Source organism: Cotesia glomerata, linkage group LG3, assembly GCF_020080835.1.
Source record: "Cotesia glomerata isolate CgM1 linkage group LG3, MPM_Cglom_v2.3, whole genome shotgun sequence".
NCBI lineage: Eukaryota > Metazoa > Arthropoda > Insecta > Hymenoptera > Braconidae > Cotesia > Cotesia glomerata.
This window is the reverse complement of record NC_058160.1, coordinates 15,395,877-15,418,954: the sequence shown is the minus strand read 5'-3', so window position 1 is coordinate 15,418,954 and position 23,078 is coordinate 15,395,877. Positions and strand designations below refer to the sequence as shown.

The window sequence follows — 23,078 nt, the reverse complement described above, 5'->3', positions numbered from 1 at the left end:
AATAAAATATATTTTTGTTAATATGTACTCGTTCTATGCACAGGTGCTATACGCACGTCTATAGAATTTTTTTGTAACGAGATTAATAAATAAATATTTTTTATATATTTCGACATATATTTTTTTTACATTTTTAACTTCCCGCTAAGAAAATCGAAGATTTTCAAAAATCGGGAAGTTATTGTTTTCACCCCGTTCTTCAAAAATCGAGTTTTCATCAGATCTTGACGTTTTAAGGTCACAGGAAGGTCCCCTGACTATCCCCGCGAGGTTGTCACGGTGTCTGTATGTGTGTGTGTGTGTGTGTGTGAAACTATGTGAACCGCTTATAACTTTTGAACGGCTCGACCGATTTCATCGCGGTTGATGCCATTCAAAAGGGCTTGACCAAACTTAGATTTTGAATAGATTGATAACTATTTAAACCGATTCAGATCAATAGATTTTGAGAAATCTCCAAAAAACTGAAAAAAAAAATTTTTGCAAATGTGGTTTTTTTGGAATAACTTTTAAACGGCTTGATGGTTCAATTCCAGAAATAAATAATCAACTCTTAACCTCAAAAAACCACGTCGATCAGCACCAGTCCGGTCAAAATCGGTTGATTCGTTCGAGAGATATCGTGAACGAAAGAAAACCGAAAAAAGTGTTTTTTCGGAATAACTCTGAAATTCCTGGCGCGATCAATTTAAAATTTAAAATTATTTGTGAGGCTTAAAAAACTGCGTCGAATGCTTCTAACTGCGTAAAAATCGGTTTATTCATTCAAAAGTTATTGCGGTTTAAAAATTCAAAAAATAGTGTCTTATCAAATCTCTATCAGACTTTTGAGCTCGAAGAACTCAAAAGCATAGGAAAGCAATTTCTTTGAGCTCGGAGAGCTCAAACTAACCCATAAATTGTATTTTTGAGCTCGAAGAGCTCAAAAACGTCATTGGTGCAATTTTAAACGCCTAAATATGGAATTAGCTGGAAGTTGCAGGGACGGCCTTCAGGGTCAACCGTTTTCCTAATTTTTTTTCGTGGGGGCACACCTAGTATATTTGATATATGAATTACATTTGAAACAATAACGTTCTTTATAGTTTAGATTTTCATATATCTCTGTAAATCTATTCTACGCCAAAATTTTGATGCACATAGATCTGTTGAACGTAGATCTTTAATGATTTGCTTTACTTTTTCTCGGGTAGTTTGATCAAATAGGGGCACCACTCGATCTCAAAGCTCTGCATCCTACAGTTCCTTAATTTCTTTAGCCCTTGCTGACTGCCTTTTTTTTCTTCATTTTTTTTTTTTAATGTCGAATGAAAACTCCCCATGTAATGTCTGAAATTTTTTGATTTTTCTGTCAATCAATTTGACAGGTTTATATAAAATTATAATATTAACTGATAAATGTGGAATAAATATAAAATTACCTTCTATTGGACCGAAATTCAATCAACCAAAGCTTGAGCAATTTATGGTCATCTAAATGTGGCTGAGATCATCATTAGCTCTCTGTTTTGTAATAACAATTGCTAATTCTATCATTTTAAAATATCTCATTATCTTTAGGTCCTCTAGCAACATTTCCAAGCGAAGAAATTTTCAGGTTTTGAAAATTGAAAAATGTTTGATCCGAGATGAAAAGCGTTAGATGTTCATTTTAGAACCCCATGTTTTTGTCAAAAATGACGACATTAAAACAATATTTTGTTTGCTATTTTCCTTGTTAAATTTAATTTCTGTAAAAAAATCATTTCAAGTTGTCTTCTAGTTTTTTTTTACTTTTTAGAAAAAAATCAAAATTTTTTCGATGATTACCACTTTCTTCCCTATATATTTCAATTCTTTACAATAATTTCTAAGGCCCCTTGAATATTCTTATGAATTTTTAGAGTATAGTGTTACAAAAAATAAGCTTAATTTAAAAAAAAATTTTTCTTAGCAAAATTCAAAAATTTATATCTTTAAAAAAAAAATTAAAACGCAACTGTGAAAATTTCAGGGTCTTTCAAGAACAGATAGAGGAAGTCTACAAAATAAATTGACCCTGAAATTTCGAGACGAAATTTAATTTTACCGATTTCTAATAATTCATAAGTCCACAAATTTTTCATTCTTCGAATTTATTTTTAAAAAAATTTTTTCTCTAACCCAAAGCGCCCTCTCGAAAACGAACAAAAGTAGATTTCTGTATCTTTAATACTTTCCAAGATATCTAAAAAATAAAGTTTAAATCTTGAAAAAATGATAAAATTTTTAATTTTGAATGACGAAAAAAATTATAAAAATTTTTATTTCTCTTGCAATTCTATGTTTTATGATAGGAGAAAAATTTTGACCAAATTTCGTTCAAATTGAAAGAAGTCAATTCTAATTATTGGTCGCTGTAACATGGAATGACCAGTCTGTTTTTTAATCGTGTAATTATTGTAGCTACTACTTTTCATTATTTTCAATGTACAAGTGTTCTTGTAGCAGTTCCGTCAACTTTGGAAGAAAAATCATCAATAATTAATTTCATAAAAATGAATTTTTTATTCTAAGTCAAGTATCGAATGTTTAAATTATATTCTGAATTCGAAGATCTTATAAGTTTATTTGAAATTCGTATAATTTAATGTACAGCGAATATTCCTAACAAATTTCGATTTCGTTAGTTGTAAAATGTTTTTGAAGTATGTTTAGTTTTAGTTTAGTTTATTAATAAATTATGCCAAGGCAGTTGCCGAATAGCAAAGAGTAAATATACATATAATTTTACATTATTGTGCAGTTTAACTTATAAACATTTAGAATATTTTACATAATAATATTTTTAGATAGGTGATAATGATATATAATACGTTATGATGAGTATAAAAATTTAATTTGTAATGAATTAACTAACAATTTTAAGAATCTTTGATGTTACTATAAAGAAAAGTAGGTAACTTTAAATTATAAGAAGCTATATAATGAAAGTTTACTAAAGTTTGAAGATTAATAAAACGAAGGTAGAAACATTAAACAGTTTATGATCAAGCATCAAGATTACATAAATAATCAAAAATTTTATTTTTGAAAACCTCCAAGTTTGATAAATTTATAATATCCTCTGGTAGTTTTTCCCATAATCGTATAACTGTAATTACGAAAGAAGATTCATAATGAGTTGTATTGAAATTCGGGAATTTGAAGAGGATATTATTTTTCTTAAGTGCTAATCTCTCAGAGCGTCTTACAGTAAGGTCTTCTTGAAATAATTCTCGCAAATAACTAGGTTTACCAATTTCTAATAATTTATAAAAGTAACAACAAGTAAAATAAATTTGACGACTCTTTATCGAGAGCCATCCCAGTTCACGTCTATAAGGCGAGACATGTTCATCTCGCTTTAAGTTGAAGATGAAGCGTATTGCTGAATTTAAAGAACGTTGGAGCTTACAGTCATTTTCATAAGTTGAATTTAATAATACTATAGAGCAATAATCAATTAATGGTAAAATAGTTGCCGATACAAGTAATTTTTTAATTGATGAAGTGTAAATATTTCTACGGAGTTTCAGGCTATATAATGCCGAATTGATTTTACTTATAGTTTTTGAGATGTGTAAGTTCCACGATAAATTAGACATAAAATGAAGTCCAAGGCACTTGGTTGATTCGACATAGGGGAGAGGTACACCATCAATTTCTAGCTCCGGTATACCTTCTCGCATAAGAGTTTTTACCTTGTTATTTGATCCCATTACCATTGCTTTAGTTTTAAGTAGATTTACTTCTAACCCATTATCTCTGGCCCAATTAACTACTGCTTGAGCATCTAGGTTCAACTGTTTAGTGGCTTCATGAATTTGATGACTATAACAATGTAAATAAATATATTTGTCGTCAGCAAAGAAGCCATGATTTGTATAAGCAAGTCGTTTAGCCGCTGAGTTTATAACTAATAAAAATAATATGGGTCCAAGAACAGACCCTTGATGCTTTGGTCAAATCAAAAAAGACTATTAGAGTTAATTGATTACTATCCATGGCTCTGGAAATATCATCAGTTAATTTTAATAGGGCAGATTGAGTACTATGATGTTTTCTAAACCCTGATTGATATTTATCTAAAAGATTATTATCCTCAAGATATGTAACTACTTGGTTAGCAATTATTCTCTCGAAAACCTTACTTAGATGTGAAGCATTAGCAATGGGTCGAGTATCAGAAAGAGAACGCGGTGGAGAGGTCTTGTTCAATGGTAAGATGTAAATTGCCTTCCAAGCTTGAGGGAAGATAGCAGTATTTAGAGATCTATTAAAAAGCTGTGTAAGAAAGATCGTTATCTGGGGAATATTGTTTTTTAGCCAATAAAGATTTAATTCATCCGGACTTTTACCCTTAGATTTGCTGAGAGTGAGATGAAGAGCTTTCGTTACAACTACAATGTCAATCTCTGTCCATACAAAGGAACAATTTACCAGATTACTATGAAACGCTTTAATTTCTTCAAAAGTTGCTTCATTACATGGTAGATGATGTCTTACTATTTTTGCAAAATGATTATTTAATTCTCTCGAGTCAAAGAAATTTAAGGGCGAGGAATTTGAACCTTTAACTAATCCCAAATGCTTAAGTTTACTCCATATATTTGAACCTGATGGAATATTACTTAGTGCATTGCAAAAATAATTTTCACGGGCCTTTGTTAGTTCTATTTTTAATTCCTTTCTTTTAATTTTAAAAAGATTTAATAGGTCTTTATTGTTATTTCTTTTAGCACGTTTATATAAAGTATCACGGTCTTTGCACTTGGTTTTAAGTTCTTTCGTGACCCAGGGATTAGGAACATGAGTGATTTTGCGTGAACGAATAGGTGCAAATTCATCAAGAATTGCAATAATAGTATCGTGATATAATTTATTTATTTATTTATTTACCAGGTTATAAAATATATACATACAAAAATACATACATTTATACCTATAGAAATGATGCAGCATCTGTGCATAAGCCTGGTAGTAGATTATTCTATGTAATATCAATATTTTTAGCTGTACATAACTTAAAATTCAGCCATCTCGAACATTTACAAATATAAGATACAGTACAAGTAATAGTAATAGATATATAAAGTTAATCTAAAACTTATAATAGTAGGAAAAATACAACTAGTGATATCGAAAATCAAGATCTAAACTATCTTTGTGATGCTAACCAAAATCTTATCTTTATCCTAATTTCTTTGTTTGGTAGATGTAAGTTTTTTAGATTGTCTGGTAAATTATTATAATTCTTTATTGCCACTAAACTAGAATTTTTAAAAGCTATATTTTTATTGACCTTTGGCATGCTTATTGCTCTACCTCTTGCCTTACCCTGGTAATTAGAATATTCATTTTTACATTTTGAGTAGTGGTAACACATTGATTCAATTATAAAATAATCTTTTACTCCTAGTATTTTACAAGTGTTTTGCTCGTTTATCACATTGATTAGTTTATTTTGTATTGCCACTAATTTATTTATCGCATTTTTATAGCATCCTCCCCACGCAATGATTCCATAATTTATTATACTTTCAAACAGTGTATTATAAATTACTTTAAGTGTTTTCTTATCTGCTATCCGCTTTAGCTTGTAAAAGATAAATAGGAAAAATTTGGTTTTTTTTATTAGATCCTTTGCATGTAAGTCCCACTTCATGTTACAGTCGAATATTAGCCCTAGATATTTACAGAAGCTCACTCTATTAATTATTTGATTGTATATCGATAGTTCAAAGTTAGTAGGAACACTATCTCTGTAACATCCAAAAGTGATGTAAGAAGTTTTATCTACATTGAGTGTTAAATAATTATTATATAACCATTAACCTACTTTATCTAAATACATCTTCATATTCTGCTGTACTTCAACCCATGTTTTACTCGCAGCCTTAATGACAGTATCATCGGCATAAGCAGCTATGGAATTTTTAGGTAATATGTCGAAAATATCATTTATGTAAGGGATAAAAAGCAGTGGTCCTAAGATTGTCCCCTGAGGAACCCCTATTTTTACTTTCGTACTATTGCTTTTCACAGAGTTCATCCTAACATGTTGCAGTCTGTGAGTTAGGTAGTTCTTAATTAAATCATACGCAATTCCTCTAATTCCATATTTATGTAATTTGTCTAATAATATCCTATGGTCAACTATGTCAAAAGCTTTTGCTAGATCAAGGAAGGCTATTACCGTAGGATTATTTTTATCAATATTAGAGTATATAAAGTCAGTTATGGATGCTAAGGCATCTTTAGTACCTTTTTTCCTGAGGAAACCGAATTGTTCATCAGCAATTAATTTACAATTTGTGACAAAATTATAAATACGCTCATGGATGATTTTTTCAAAAATTTTAGCTATATTAGAGATAAGCGAAATAGGACGATAGTTTGTTGCCTGGTGTTTGTCGTCGGATTTAAATATGGGAATAATTTCGGCACATTTTAGAGCTTGTGGCCATATACCAGTAGAAATACATTTATTAATAATATGCTCAAGTGGCTTGCTTATGTGTTGACTAATAACTTTTAGTACTTTAGTATTTATACCGTCTGAGCCCCCCGCTTTGTCTTTTAGGTTATTAATAGTCTTTTTTATTTCTCTGTGATCCGTCGGATACAGGTAGATAGTCTCAGGATTCTGACGTACCATCAGAAGTAAGTTATCATCATATCTTTCCATATTATTTCCTATTTTTGAGGCTAAGTTAGTACCTATGGTACTAAAGAAGTCTATAAATACATTTGCTACCTCTTGTGTGTCCGTGACATTCCTTCCTTCTTTAATTAAATAATCAATATCATCATTCTTTTTTAAATTTTTGCCTATTTTTTCGTTAATATATTGCCACATTTTTTTACTGTTACAACGACTATTATTTATTTCATTCCACTCATAACTGAATTTTGCAGACTTTATCAATTTGTCTAACATCTTTCTATAGTTGGTATATTTTAGTTTTAGTTCACAATTATTTTCATTCTTTTTCCAAATATTATATAGTTTTTCTTTAGTTTTACAAGATTTGATAATGCCTGCAGTAATCCAGTTTTTTCGTGGCTTATTTTTCTTATAATCTCTAATTTTTATCATGCTCTCTTTAACCAAGTTTTTTATTTTATTAATTAAATTATTAGTAGCTACATTTGGATCATGCATATTAAGTATGTCTGTCCAATCAGTCTTTTCACAGTTTTTTAATAACTTATTATATTTAATAGTTCTCTGAGGTTCACTAAATATCTGTTTAGGTTGTGTTTGTATAGTAAGAAAAATTGGATAATGATCCGCAAAAACTTGCTGGTACGTTAAAGATTTTATGTTATATAGTTTTGATTTAACAAACATATTGTCTATGCATGATCCAAAGTTTTCATTAGGTCTTGTTATGTTATTAAAGTATGGTATATAATCATTTTCTAAAAATGTCGTTAAAAATAGTTCAGTTGACGTGTCCGTATTATTTATATTTATGTTGAAATCACCCACAATTATATGGTTCTTTGTTTTGTTATTTATATCTAAGTAAGAACTTATATTAGTAATAAATTTTTCTTTAGATATATCATGGCACCTGTACACTCCACTAATTTTTATGTAGTTATTATTCACTTTTATTGTAGTTGAGAGAAATTTACTCCGTCCCGTAGACTCGGTCTTCAATGAGTGTTCGATGGAATCTGATACATATATGATAACACCATCCGTCTTGTTGATATTACTTTGATTATACAGCAACTTATAATGATTTAGATTGTAGAAATTGGGGCAAGTTATAGTCCAGGTTTCCGTGCAGACAATGATTTGAGGTTTTGTTTTCAATCTTTCTATGTATAGCTCCAAATTTTGAAAATTGGCGTTGATACTTCTAACATTCAAGTGGAGAATGATTAAGTCATTTTTTTCTAGTGCGTTATTTAGACATTCCAAGTTGTTTATTGTGTCTTCGATGTAAACATTGTTATTGTTATGATCGTGTTTAGCTGTCATAAAACACATTACCATTGGTGGTTGACTAGTTTGCACTTCAAGACCTATAGGTGTCGCGAGCAGTAGTTTTACTATCTTGAGTAAAGCTAGCTAAATAATTAGGATCAGAATTTTCCAAGAGTTCACTATCAATTTTAAAAGATTGCATCAGGGCATTACTCAGAGCTTCTTGACTAGTTTTAGAAAAGTCTCTATACTTTATAATTTTCTCCGAAGGCTTCAAGATATCAAACGTATAATCACATACAAAAATTTTACAAAAATTGACCATTTTGGATTGATTATCAAGAATAATAACATCTAACCACGAATCTTTGTTATTTGAATGGTGAGTAGCATCAAACGGAACAAAAAATAATGATAATTCCATGATAAATGACTGTAAATGATTAGGTGTTATAGAGGATTCTAAAAGATCAAAATTCAAGTCAACCGTAATTATTAGATTTTTGTAATTTATCATTAATTTAGAAATTACATTAAAAAATTCATCTAAAAGATTACCTTGAGGTCTCCGATAGATCACTATTGGTAATAAGCGATTTCCAGTCGGTGATATGACTTCGAGAATTAAATATTCAGGCTTATTTATATTATTTGTAATAGGTACCTAGATGACTTTGGCTTTTAATGACTTGTGGACCAAACATGCCACACCCCCACCCTTAATGAAGCAACCATTTTCTGGATGAATTAAACCTCTATCTCTTCTAAAGACTGTAAAGTTTTCTAAATTAAGTAAAGAATTGTCTTGTAGTGGTTTAAGCCATGTTTCAGTTATAGCAATAATATGTGGTTTTGTATCAGTAACTAGATCTAGAAATTGGGCAACATGACCATTAAAACTATTAATATTCAAGCTTAAAAGCCTTATAGACGTGGACTGAGGATTTGGATTATCAGTTAATTCTAAGTAACGTTAATCAAGTTTAATAAGATCGGCTTCAGAACAGATCTTAATTTTAGCAGTATTGCCATCTTTTTTAACAAATATCAAACCATTTTGCACCCAAACATACTTAAAACGTAGAGTTTTAGCCTTAGACTTAGTTATAAGTAACAATTTATGTATTTCAGCATTTAAAAATTCATTAACATATAAAAAACCCTTAGAAACATTTGCCGTTTCCGGGAAGACAGTTTTAATTAGTAATGTTTTAAGCTTTCTCTTACTTTCTATAATATAATCTCGTATTTTAGGAGATTTAAGTTTAACTATGATTGAGTGCAAGATAGGTTTTGCATTATCTTTTACAATATTTGAAAAGCTTTTGGCTCTCTTTTCTATTAACCTAGAAGAAAGTATGTCAGTCTTGAGTTCGGGTACTTTGAGAGCTTTGAATACACTAGAAGTGATCTCTATTGCAGATGAACCTTGGACAACTGAATCCGGAATGCCTGAGATAACCAATTCTGATGTAACTTGGTAATTAGGCAGGACTCCAGAAGAATCATTTGATGTAGCAACACTTGAAATTAAGGCATGTTGATCAGCTAAACTTTTAGAATTTTTTAGTGTATCTTCCTTGATAGTTTCAAGCTCATTTCTTAGTTGGATGATATTGGTAGTGTTCGAATTTACATTAGAGTTTATAGAATTAAGAGCCTCTTTGGTATTAGATTGCTCAATTTGTAACATATTTAATCGAGAACCAAGATCATCGATTTTTGAAGACAATGTCTTAAATTCAGTCGTAAGCACTGGTAATTGCGCAACTGACTTCATCACTAATGTAAGTTTGTCATCTGTAGATAATGAAGACCAATCGGGGGAAAGCTGATTTGAATCCATTGTACTCGGAGGTGAACTTACTACTGTATGATTTGTTTCAATGATGTCTAGGATCGTTGGTAATGAACTAGTATTAGTTTAAACTGTAGTGTGCTTGGTTTGATTTGAAGATGTAGACTGCTCAATTAAATATTGTGATTCGGGAAGAAAAACTGAATCACTGTTGGGTGACAATGGTAGGCTAGGCGTGACCGGAGAGGAAGTTGTTGATCCTCATTGACTTCCGATACTAGCGTGTGACTCAGTAGATTTAGCTGATTTAAAACTAAATGTTGATGAGTTGTTAGAAGTTACTGATCTCAATGATGAAGACGGTTTCTGGTTTGAGGTTTATTTACATTTTGTTTAGCTTTATTTTCTACTGAGTTAATTAAATAATTAAACTTAATTCTGCAGCAATCATCAACTAGTCTAGATTTAATATAATCAGTGACACAACTTTTATGAAAAGACTTATTACAAATATCACAGGTATAAGGTGTACAGCCTTGCATCTATTGCAAATGTCATTTAACAATGACATAACAACTTACAATGACATAACAATTTACACTAAGTTGGTTTTGTTTACAAACAACAGTTTTAGAACGAATGTATTTTCACACAGTTATAGGAATTCCATATACATGGATCATTCTCATAAGCACATAATGTAACCAACTATATTCAAGCTTTGGTAATCACTAATACTAAGATAATTTAATATTACAGATAGTACATAGTATGTCACTCACATAATCTATAATATTGCACTATAGATAGAACCAACACTCACCTAGACTATTACAGATAGGCAACAAGAACACTATACCATAGCTATACAGCTGTGGGCTGTAGGTGATGCGCACAACACTGCGTAGAAGTTACAGCAACATAACCACGATGCTTCTATAATTTATTTTCAAGTCTTTAATAATCAAATAAAAATATGTATGTATGTAAGTATATGTAAGTATGTATGTCGTTTACATGTATTCTATGAGTTCTAATTGAAATATTAGCTGAATTTCAATAGCATACAGGGTGATTCAGAATTACCTTTACAGCGAAAATATTCCGATAGAGGAGACAATTTTGAGCAGAAAAATCCTGAGTCGTGATTGAAAATTTTGAGTGGTTTCGGAGTTATTAAAAATTTTAGTTAACCAATCAGATGCGAGATTTAGCATTTAAAAAAAAAGCAAAAGAATAAATAATAAATTTGGCTGCGTTGTGACTTCCAACTTCAAGCTTTACTTTTGTTTTTTTTACTTTTTTAAATAATTCTAATTTCAAAGAATTTAAACGAATGTAACCTTCAAAATAGAAGTAATTTTTTAGTTACAAAAATAATTTTAAAATTCTAGAAATAAGTAATTAAATAAATTGACAATGGAGAAAATAAATTGATTTGATGTTTACGATTGAGCGGACAAATTCCAGGCTGCTCATTAGGATAATAATAAGGACTTTTATCGGAAAAATAAAAAGAATGAACTCTAGGCTGCTGTTCAAGATAATAATAAGGACTTTTATCAGGTGAAGCACCAGGACAAACTCCAGGCTGCTTATCAGGATAATAATGAGGATTTTTATTAAAAAATTAAAAAGGACAAACTTCAGGTTACTCATCAGGATAATCATAAGGGCTTTTATCAAGTGGAGCACCGGGACAAACTCAGTACTTTCATCTGATGGAATACGAGGACGACTTTCCGACTGATCTTTAGAATCATACGAAGGACTTACTGACAAGACAAACTATAAGACTTCATTTAGAGACATTCTTATTATTATCCAAGATAGCAGCCTAAAGTTCATCGTTTTTATTTTTTTTATAAAAGTCCTCATTATTATGCTGATAAGCAGCCTGGAGTTTGTCCTGGTGCTCCATTTGATAAAAGTCCCTATTATTATCCTGATGAGCAGCGTGGAGTACGTCCTTTTTATTTTTTTAATAAAAGTCCTTATTATTATCCTGATAAGTATCCTGGAATTTGCACTGGTGCTTCACCTGATAAAAGTCATTATTATCCTGACAAGCAGCCTGGAGTTTACCCTGGTGCTTTATCTGATAAAAGTCCTAATTATTATCCTGATAAGCAGCCTGGAATTGGTCCTGGTGCTCCACCTGATAGAAGTCCTTATTATTATCCTGATAAGCAGCTTGGAGTTTGTCCTGGTGCTCCACCTGATAAAAGTCCTTATTATTATCCTGATGAGCAACCTGAATTTTGTCCTTTTTAATTTTTTAATAAAAATCCTTATTATTATCCTGATAAGCAGCCTGGAGTTTGTCCTGGTGCTTCACCTGATAAAAGTTCCTATTGTTAACCTGATGAGCAGTCTGAAATTTGTCCGCTCAATAGTAAACATCAAATCAATTTATTTTCTCCATTGTCAATTTATTTAATTACTTTCTAGAATTTTAAAATTATCTTTGTAACTAAAAATTAATTTTATTTTGAAGGTTACATTCGTTTAAATTTTTAAAATTAGAATTATTTAAAAAGTAAAAACAAAAGTAAAGCTTGAAGTTGGAAGTCACAACGCAGCCAAATTTATTATTTATTCTTTTGCTTTTTTTTTAAATGCTAAATCTCGCATCTGATTGGTCAACTAAAATTTTTAATAACTCCGAAACCACTCAAAATTTTCAATCACGACTCAGGTGTTTTCTGCTCAAAATTGTCTCTTCTATCGGAATATTTTCGCTGTAAAGGTAATTCTGAATCACCCTGTATGTCGAGTTTAGAACGTACATTTGTTTTGGTATATTACATTTCTACGGTCTCACATTAAAAACCAATTCATTGATTCTCTGATCTATAAGAAGAATATAGATATAATATCTTAGTCTGTAGATTGAGAGATCATAGGTTTTGTCAATTTTTGGTAATCTTTTTAGTTAAAAAATTTTTGGACCCGGTGTGATGTGAATGACTCGGTGCAAAAAATTTAGTGTGAAAGTTACACCAAATATCGGGTTGAAGTTAGCTAGTGTCTATTTAAATTTTATATTGTTAAACGTGTTAATGTTTAATTTATGGTAGTTTGACGTTGACAAATTCAATTTGATAATTTGAATATTGCATACTTGAATGTATAATTTTTGTTTTTTTTTTTTTTTTAATTCTTGTAGTCATGACTACATGCTGCAGCATGAGATCATTAAAATTTCGGAAAAAACTTCATTTTGTCATTATTATTATACATGTTGTCATTATTTAATTTTTTGTTATGATATAATTCTTTGATTTTAACAAGTTTACTGATGTAAAAATTAAAAAATCACAATCTCATTGTTACACGGTATTTGGTGTAACTTTTACATTAAAATTTCTACAATGTAAAAATAATAATAATAAAAATAATAAAAAAAAAAAAAATTATAATACTTTGAAAAAAAATTGCAAAGTGAATGCGGTTGAATAATTATGGAACGCGTAGTTAAAAATTTTTTAAAATCTAATTTACACAGAATTTACAAGAAGCATTAAAATTACACATAAAAGTGTTATATATTCAACACAAAAATTTTTAACACTAAATTTTTTGACGCGATGACACAAAGTTTTTTACTGTGTTTGAAACTTTTTAGAACTAACTTTTTTGAAAATTTGGTTTTTTTTTTCTAAAAATTAAAATTTTCTTCAAAGTTCCAATATTAAAATCTTAAATAATATCATTTAAGAAATAATATTATTTTATAAATGATATTTCTTGAAATTTCAAAGATGTAAATGATATCGTTTCCTAAAATTTTTAACTTCCCGCTAAGAAAATCGAAGATTTTCGAAAATCGGGGTTATTGGTTTCAACCCGTTTTTCGAAAATCAAGTTTTCATCAGATCTCAACGTTTTGAGATCCTAAGAAGCTTCTCCGACGATATTTACAATGGTGTCTGTATGTCAGTATGTCTGTATGTATGAATGTATGTGTGGGGGAGGGAGATGTATGAAAACCTTTTATAACTTTTAAAATTTTTGAAAAATTTCTATCTATTAATGAAACACTTTATAAAAATTTAATGTTTTGCGTTTAAAATTTTTTTGAAAATATTAGATTTTTCCGACATGAAATATTCGTCAAAATTTGAATTTTTTTCGGAATAAGAATATTCGTTCAAATTTGAATTTTTGAGTTCCAGGTATTAAAATCAATGATTCTTATAAAATGGGGAAGTTATTGATTTCATCTCAATTAATGAAAATCGACTACTCAACAGTTCTCTGATTTTTTTAAGCCCTAGGAAATTATTCTGATTATTCGTAGCTGGATGTCCCCCCGTATGAATTTTTTTTTTTTTTTTTTTTTTATAAAGGAAAAATCTTTTAAAGACACCGCTATCTTGAAAGTATGATGGCTGGTAGTGTGGAATTTCCACCCATTAAAAAACCTCCTCTCCTTTTCCCTGCATGTAAGTGCAAAAAAGGGTGTATGTGTGTGAGTAAATGTCTCCTCAAAATTGTAGAACGGCTCGACTGATTCGAACAGGATTTGAGCCTATTCTTACCAAAATTTTTTTTTTAACTTTATTTGCAAATAAAATTATGAGGAAAACGTATAAATGTAGAAAAGGCAACGCAGCGCTCATTGAGCGAGTGATGAAAAGTTAATAAAATGTAGCTTAACAGTTTGCACAAATAACGAAGCCGATTACATTTACTAACACTAAATCAATTGCTTAGTCAATTGGTGTGTTACTAAAAAAATTATTCCAGCAATAGTTTGAATTTTGAATAACATTTTTTTATTAGATGTTATTTTTACTCATGAATTCATGATGAACTTTAAAACAAAAAACACGTTTGAAAATATTCTTAGAAAGGATCAAGAATTTTCATTGTTTGACGTTACGACCAATTTTAAGGAGTACAAGGAAACTCTACTAATTGATTCTGACAAATTATTAGAAAAAGATGTTCTCGCATTGCTGCAGCATCGTGAGAGTAATTTATCGTACATGGGTTACCACCTAATGCAATGGTTGTAGCATACGCAGCTGCATATACTCCACACGTCGTATTATCAGGTTGTCAAGTTACGAGTTTAAAGATAATTTCATTTTGATTATATTGATGTGGGTATCGGACTTGTAGGTATTTGAGTTCCAGTTTAGATAACTCTTTTAAATCATTTCGATTTAAACTATCGTAAATAGCAACGTAATGACCATCAAAATGTAAACAACACCAGTGCTCGAAATCTGCCTGTCCACCAATGATTACTAAATCATTGATTGAAGTTGATTGATTTAAAGGGTTTGAAGCAGTTATTGGTAATTCTATGGTAAAATTTCTATTTTCTAACAATAATAAGAAACGAGAAATTGAAAGATCATCCAATAAACTACCGTCAGTCAGAATATCATTGTGATATTCTTCAATCGGTCGATTAAATACCGCAGTCCGATAATTGTTCAGAGACTCTTGATCATGAACATTTGTTAATGAACCAACTGAAAAAGTTGGAGCACTACTTCATTGCTGTGCTGTTGTGGTTACTTTATTAGCTTTTTCCAAATTTTTATTGGCTCTTGCTTCAATTGTAAATGGAGCCTTGCGAATAGGTAAACTACGTGCTAATCTGCTGTCAACAATTTCATCTGTTAGAGCAGAATAGTAAAACCTGTTCAGCTTAATTTTCATTTTTTCTAACCAAAAATGGTCATCTTTATAAATAATTTCAGCAATTTTTAAATCATTCGGTGTATAAACTGCAAAGTAGCAAAATTTCATATTAGTAACATAGAGCTGACCTTGAATCATGTAATACATTGAATGTTTAGTGTTGATTTTACTAGAGTCAGTTTTAACAAACAAATTTTTCATATTTTCATGACTGGCTAAAGACGCCTCGATGTTAGATTGCTCATCATCTGAGACACTAACGATAATAACAATGGAATTGTTGCTAACAAGACCGTCAGGTCTCGCGCATAAGTAGAAGCTTTCAGCATTATGAGAAACTACGATGCCGCAAGGTTGAATTTTTTGACCGATTTACGATTCTAAACGCTGGAGAGTTTTTATTCTGTTATTTTTCATTGTCAACAATACATCTTCATGAAATAGAAAAGGATTGCATGTATCATTGACTAGCCGTTACCCGCCTGCTTCGCGTGGCATAAAATACATGCTAAGTGAAAGAAATATTAAATTGTGATATCTAGCTGCCTAATTATTTATCGGAAACGGATTTTACAAAATTAACATGACCTTAACTACTTAGGGTCTTATCGATTTATATGAGTTAAAATAATAAATAACACAGCTTTCCACATCACCATGGAGATATTGTGTCGTACGATGCGTTTCCATTATTTTACATGGCGGGATCCCCAGTAGGCCTACACCATGGATCGACGTGAGTGTCAATGCCATCAAGTTTAGAATTTGTTATACATATCAAATCTATATAAATATAGATTGGATATAAACAACTTAAACCTAGGCATCAATACTCTGTCGTGCTAAATAAAAAGACAGTAATTTAAGTTATATCTTTTTTATTAACTAATTCTAAATGAACATTGGTTATAAATTTAAAACTATGAACTTTTCAGCATATTGCTAGCATTTTCTATTTTAACATTGGTTCTTATTTTTATACTGTTATTATTTTCATAGTTTTAAAATTTTTTTGATCACTAACTTTGTATATTAGAAACGTAAATTAAAATCCAAAAAACACATTGTTCAAAGTTTTAGCATTACAATAAACCTGAAAATTATTAAAATATATTATTTATTATAAGGTAAAAGCCCCAATAGATGATCATGTACCAGTATATGATCACTCCATGTATTAGTATACCTATATTTATGAATATAGATATACAAATACATGGAGTGATCATATACTGGTACGTGATCATCTATTGGGGCTTTTACCTTATCTATTCTTTTGCAATTTATAAATGTATCCAATCAATTAACACTAAACAAAATTGAACGCTTGATAAACATTTCTTTTGTAACAGTAAAAAGAAATTATTATATAGATAAAATATTTAAAATAATTGAATTAAAAACACTCTAGCGGTAGATCCAAAAATTTTTAAAAATTCGAATATTTATTATTTGAATTACTGTTTATTTTCTGATTATATCGATTTAATTTAAAGAAATAATCATTAATATAGTCAAAAATAGAAAATTAAATACTTAAAACTTCTTTATATACAACATTTTTCGTTTTTCCTATTGGTTGAAGAATGATCAAGCTGTCAGGTGAACTTACTCTTGAGCATGCCACGTATAGTTGGCCATGAGAGAAACAGTCATTTCTTAAATCAATACCAGTCATCTTTAAACTCTGCCCTTGTGCCTTCTTAATCATGGCATAAGAAACTTTGACATGAATACAGTTTCTCCTTCATATTTTCCGTTGAAAATCATGGCTTCAATGACATTTTTGTGTAAGACCTTGACTTGAAGCCTGGTACCATTACATAATTTTGGCGGATTTAAATTGCGGAGCAACATTATTGGAGTGCCAATCTTGAGTTGAAGAACATGAGGTGGTATCCCTAGTGGATTGAGAGTGTGTAAGAATTTAACAGGATAGTGGACAGCTTCTTCATCCTCCAGTACTTTGTCCACCGATTCATATCTTACTTGCTCAGTTGGCAGTTTCTCCAGCAAAAAGTTGTTAATACAATTGACTTGTTCATTGGTTGGTGTGAGGATGGCTCTCTCCTTTAACCATGAACTACAATTGTCGCCAGCTTTGTCAATATTCGGGTATATTTTGTCAGTCAAGGTGATTAAATCTGGGACAGTTTCACAATTAATATAGGACACGTTTATTCTTCCGTCTTCTTCCGGAATTTTGCCATCACCTATATCAATCAGTATTTTTGAAAACTCTTCTGCTTTCGAATTTGGCTGAAGATGAACACGCATATTGATGGTCAAAGATAGAACTTTGACCGAAGGCCATAAAATTGATGACTTGATACAGGCTTTAACTTTATCTGCACGTGTTCCTCGTGGCACAACAGGCAAAGTTTGTCTAAAATCACCGGCCAAGAGAACAATTACTCCTTCCATAATTCGGTAGCAACCTCTAATGTCTTGGAGCAAACTGTTTAGAGCTTCAATACCATTTTTGTGAGCCATAGTGCACTCGTCCCAGATAATAATTTTTGCTTCTCGCAGCACATGAGCCATATCACTCTGTTTAGAGATTTTACAAAGTGGAGACTCAGAATAACCTAAATTGAGAGGTAGTTTAAAGGCAGAGTGAGCTGTTTTACCTCCGTCTATCAAAGTCGCAGCAATTCCTGAAGAAGCAATGGCTATAGCGATGTTTTTTTCACTCCTGATTTTCGCAAGCAGTATATTGATTAAAAACGTTTTTCCAGTGTCACCTGGAGCATCAAGAAAATACAACTGCCCAGAATCAGATATAATTGAATTTAAAATTTCATTGTAAACTTTTTTCTGTTCTAGATTTAATTTAGGAACATTTTCTGCTACAACTTTAGTTAAATAGACGGTGTCGTAAGACAATTTACGCAAATATTGACGATTAGTGACAATAAACCTTTCATCTCGGATTGGAGAGTGGAGACCGAACTGAAGAAGTGTTTTTCCAGACATTGATATAACAATATCTTCAAATAGTATAAGACATTTGTTGTAAATAACATCAAGTAACAGCTCAACATTTCCACCGTCTCGTTCTACCTCTCTCTTAATATCTTCTGAAAAATAATCTCGATATTTCTCCCATAATTTTGGTAGGTCGTCAACATGACAAAAAACTAACATAATGGCAAACAGCTCACGGATCTTGTAGGGCGAATCAGAGATGCAAGCTTCATCCAGAGTGCGACACCAATTAGTATCATCTTCTAGAAGACCAAGTGCTCTACATGCTGCTTGAAATGTTGGATGAATCACTCCATCAACAGTTTTAAAAGTAGAAAATGATGTAGGACCTCGAATCTCATGTAAGAGAAGACGCAGGTGATAACATTTAGTATTTCCGGGATGCACGGTATAAACTCTACCTAAAACTTGATCTTTCTTGACTCCTAAATAACCTGAAACAACCTTACCCTTTTTTCTTCTATCAAAGCGGTTATTTTTCCATACGTAATAAGCTGGAACTTCAACATACAAAAGAGTTTTTGCAAAGTCATCAACTTGGCAAAGCTCAAAAAAAGCCATTAGTGTTGTTGTTTTTGGATTAATTACTTTGTCAGCCACATTTTGCTCAGTAGAATAAATTCTTTGAGCATTTTCAAGATGTACAGCAAGATGCATCACCGAAGGAAACCTGTCATATTCATGAATAGGAAAACGAAGTATTCGCCAGACTGCTTCAGAGCTACTGATGTAACGTCCCGCCTGGTAGTTCGTCACCTCATCAAGATCCTGAACGGTAAACGATGCTTGGTCAGATCCTTTATTTAAATAATTACAGATGTATTTTATGGATTTTACAGAGTTATAACTCTCAACATTAACATGAGCCCCGAAGGTATGGGATAGAACAGGATTGTACGGCTTTAGGATTGATACTTGGGATATCCGTCATCTCCTGTTTGAGTTTCTTTTAAAAATTCCTTGGGGTAATTTTTTGTGCACTTACCATTAACAACACAGGGTGATTTTAAATTGAAAGATCCACATGGACCGTGAACCATGGTTGTCTTGATAATTTGATAAAGATCTGGATTTATGTCTGGATCAGGTAACTCAGCGCAGATAATTTGGTCAATAGACTCTGGTCTCATTTTCTCTTCTAACCATAATAGAATATGAACATGAGGGAGTCCACGTTTCTGCCATTCTATGGTGTACATGTGACACCTCGTGTCACCAAAGATACGACCTACTGTAAGTTTTATCATATGTTTAACTTTCACATTGAAAACCGTCGCTACGATGTCATGTCTATCATGAGACTGTTGACCTTCACTCAAAAGCTGCGTTATTTCCGGCCACTTAGGATTGCAGGTGAATGTTATAAATAAATCTGGCCGTCCATAATGACGTACATATGTCATCGCATCTTGAGTTCGCTCATGCATGTAACGGGGTCCTCCAGTAAAAGAAGAAGGCAACACAATTATTTTTCCCATTGTTGATAATTGTTCATCATTTTTTGACAAAGCATCTTTCAAGTGAACGTATTCCTCACTTCTCAGTTTTTTTTGGTTGTTACGAACATAGTTAAGTCTTTCAGTCTCAATTTTTGCGTACATGTCAACTAAAAATTGATTTAAAAGATTGCGGAATCGCAATAAATAGCACACTTCACTCTCACGCTCCATAATTCTAAAGCTGTAAAATTCTGAAGCAGATACTGTCTTATCGAGAGGCAGTTTAGTCGTCTCGTCACGCTTAGATATGTTGATGTGATAGCCATCTTCTCCATAACAGAACATCAAAGGATATTGTAAAGCATCATATGAGCGGTGTGTTTCACTAATTCGCATCAACTTATTGTCTCTGTTTAACCGCTAGGAAAAGGATCTAGTCACATACTTATAAGAAGAATTGCGCCTTCGGGCTTAATCGTTAAAACTCGGGAATAATCGTATCACGCTATGGCCGTCGCCCATGCGCGCCTTGGTTAGCGGTAGAGAAGCCGGCTCACGTGGTCGGCTGCAACAGTTGTGCTTGGACATCTGTACTAGTACGACTACTCTGTGCGAATCGATTCTGATATTTCTTACTTACATCCCACTTTCATTTAAATATTTAAATTATTCATTAAATATAAACAATTATATTAGCTTCAATTATACTTTAAATTCTCAATTCATTTAAATCAGTTCAATAGTTCAGTGAATTAACATAAATTAAATCAAGTAAATTTATTTAGTGACGCCACGCGGCCATTACGCGCCACCGTTAACAAAGGATTGCATCAGCCACGCGGCTTTAGTCAATCCATAATTGACGCGTGATATTAACAATTAATTACATTAAATTAGTTATTGACATTTAATTACGATCTTATTCAATTTAGCTTATAAATAATTAAATTCCAACTTCAAATCATTTGACTAATTTCTACACGAAAAACATCAAACTCAATTGACTAACATTCTGTTATCAATTGAATATTATTTGCTCTCACCTTGAGACAATTGAACATTAATAGATCTCACGCTGAGATAGTTCAAAGTGATTAGATATTACTAGCTCCCACCTTGGGACTTATCTAATTCAGATTATCGATAATTTTCTATCTAAGGCGGTTGAGCTCACCCCTATTGCGTTATTGCAACGTAATTTTACACATTCACACTTACACATACACAATTTACTTGTATAATTTCATCAAGGAGGTTTTTTCCCAGCCTAGCTGGGTTTTCCTCCTTTGGGGACAAATAAATTCTTCTAAATTGTTCCCCAAAAAATCCAAGTATTTTTATTTAATTTCCTAATCCCAACTTTATCGTATAATTTAAAACAATTACGGGAATTATCCGCATTGGATAGTTTTCGACAAAACAGTCTCTACTGTGAAAAACAATGTCTCTTTTTTCGAAATCCTGTCCAACAATTAGAACTGCAACTTCTTTTGCCTGAGGAGCATTAAAACCGCCCTTATGTTCTCCAGCCGGTTTTCTGTCAGCATTAATTATTACTTTGAAGTCTTTTTGATCTTTAAGAATTGAATCTATTGCAGCCTTAAAATCCTGAAGATATTTGTTATGCTGATGTAACAACTTCTGCAGTTGATGAACTAATTCCGGATAAACGCCAGGATAAATTACACAACGGATGTCTCTTTCATGACATTCATCACCAACAAAGTACTGAAGTATATTTGAAGAAAAGAAGGCTTTTGATTAGGTTCAGACATCAAGCTGCCTATTCTGTGATAAACCTGCCCTTGAACTTTGAAAGTTGGCATAAAATTTTCTTCTCTTACCTCTTTGGCTCCAAAAGATGTCATTTGGAAACATCCATTATACTTACGGGCATTTTTCAGAAAATGTTCTGATAGTGGATCCTGATGAGTCAATAGGCTGTGTAAAGGTTCAGCATAGGGGCCAAGCTTAGAAAGTTGGACTTTACCACTACTGCAGCACATTCCTTGAGTCTCATCTTTCCATTTCAGAGCATGACACCATTGGCAAGGAGAACGTGGACCAAGATTGACAATTTTATCATTCGAATAATTTATTCTACTATCGTACTTGAAACCGGACAAATGGTTAGAAGTCCAGGACAATAATTTAGATTTTGATCTTTTTTCATGATATTTGGCAGTAGCTGCTCGATTGACGTGTGGATTTTTTTCGTTGTAAGCCTTGTGAATTTTTTTCACTACATCTACAGATTCGGTAGAATCTGGCGCCAAGTTCCGTTCAAAAATCCCGTTGCAAACGGAGCGCCAGACTACCGAATGTGTTTACAGTAAGCAGAACGGTTTTTTGAGGTTGTATAATTTTATTTAATTATACGGTACTTTTTTCACTAATTTGTATATTATAACAGTGGGTCATAATTAATTTTACCGTATTAATTAATTTATATTCACTTATAACAATTTATTTACTTGAAATTATTAAATTTTATCAGCACATACTATAGCGGGCTCACATTTTTCGATTCTGACTTTTTTATGATGGAGAAAAGTCAGCGCCACAGACTAGATAAAATAAAAATGTGTAGTAATCCTCCTATAGATACGCAACTACAATTAAAAAAAGTATTGACAGCTTACATTTACGGCCGCCAGGGCGCACTGGAATTATATCTACATAAACTGTAGCTTCAAGGGGATAGTTTGCGGTAAAAAATGCAGCCAACGCGAGATATAAGTTAGTACCGTAGAAAAGTAAACTCCAATCTTAAAGGTGCTCACACATATGTTAATAAACTAAGGTAAATTGCTTGCAGTTATCCTTTTATTTATTGACTTTGAGATCACTGCGAGAAAGTATTGTTGTATATAATTCTATATAATAAACTAACGATGTGGCTAAGGTACAGCAAGTAAACGATACGACTCCGTACACAAACAGCACCGTATATATACGGAGTGTTACAAATTCCGGAAAATTCAAATTTTATACGTAATACACGCTTGTAGAATGGCACATGTACGAAGTCGTACACATACTACAGATTAAATGAAGTAATAATAATAATAATAATAATAATAATTATAATAATAATAATAATAATAAGCGGTGCTTGCTACGTGGCCTCCAAGCGGCGCATCGCGGGAAACGCAGACCATAACACCAGGTCTGTAGGCGAACGACGTAGCCGATGCAGTGGGCCAACTACCCACTGCATTGAAATACTGAGTTACAACAAGACGTAATC

General features: G+C 31.7%; 3 protein-coding genes across 3 annotated transcripts in view; all 3 read right to left on the bottom strand.

Annotated features, from left to right (window-relative positions):
• Positions 1 to 23,078, bottom strand: part of LOC123261717 (potassium voltage-gated channel protein Shaker) — a 1,350,734-nt gene that overhangs the window by 18,408 nt on the left and 1,309,248 nt on the right. The window lies entirely within an intron of this gene.
• On the bottom strand, positions 8,916 to 9,788 carry LOC123261374. The gene has a single exon (XM_044722967.1). The coding sequence runs from the start codon at positions 9,786 to 9,788 to the stop codon at positions 8,916 to 8,918; it is 873 nt and encodes a 290-aa protein (XP_044578902.1).
• On the bottom strand, positions 17,109 to 21,834 carry LOC123261373. Its single transcript, XM_044722966.1, has 4 exons — positions 21,673 to 21,834; positions 21,215 to 21,556; positions 19,375 to 20,248; positions 17,109 to 19,186 (listed from the first exon to the last, which is right to left on the bottom strand). The coding sequence occupies exons 1-4, from the start codon at positions 21,832 to 21,834 to the stop codon at positions 17,109 to 17,111; spliced, it is 3,456 nt and encodes a 1,151-aa protein (XP_044578901.1).

What these genes read in the sequence shown, in the direction of transcription:
- LOC123261374 (XM_044722967.1), bottom strand. Translation starts at nt 9,788, where the DNA reads ATGGATTCAAATCAGCTTTCCCCCGATTGGTCTTCATTATCTACAGAT.
- LOC123261373 (XM_044722966.1), bottom strand. Translation starts at nt 21,834, where the DNA reads ATGTGCTGCAGTAGTGGTAAAGTCCAACTTTCTAAGCTTGGCCCCTAT. An exon ending in CATCTTTTGGAGCCAAAGAG is followed by an intron (nt 21,557 to 21,672) that starts GTAAGAGAAGAA and finishes AATATACTTCAG; the next exon opens with TACTTTGTTGGTGATGAATG. An exon ending in ATCCAATGCGGATAATTCCC is followed by an intron (nt 20,249 to 21,214) that starts GTAATTGTTTTA and finishes TCCTTTTCCTAG; the next exon opens with CGGTTAAACAGAGACAATAA.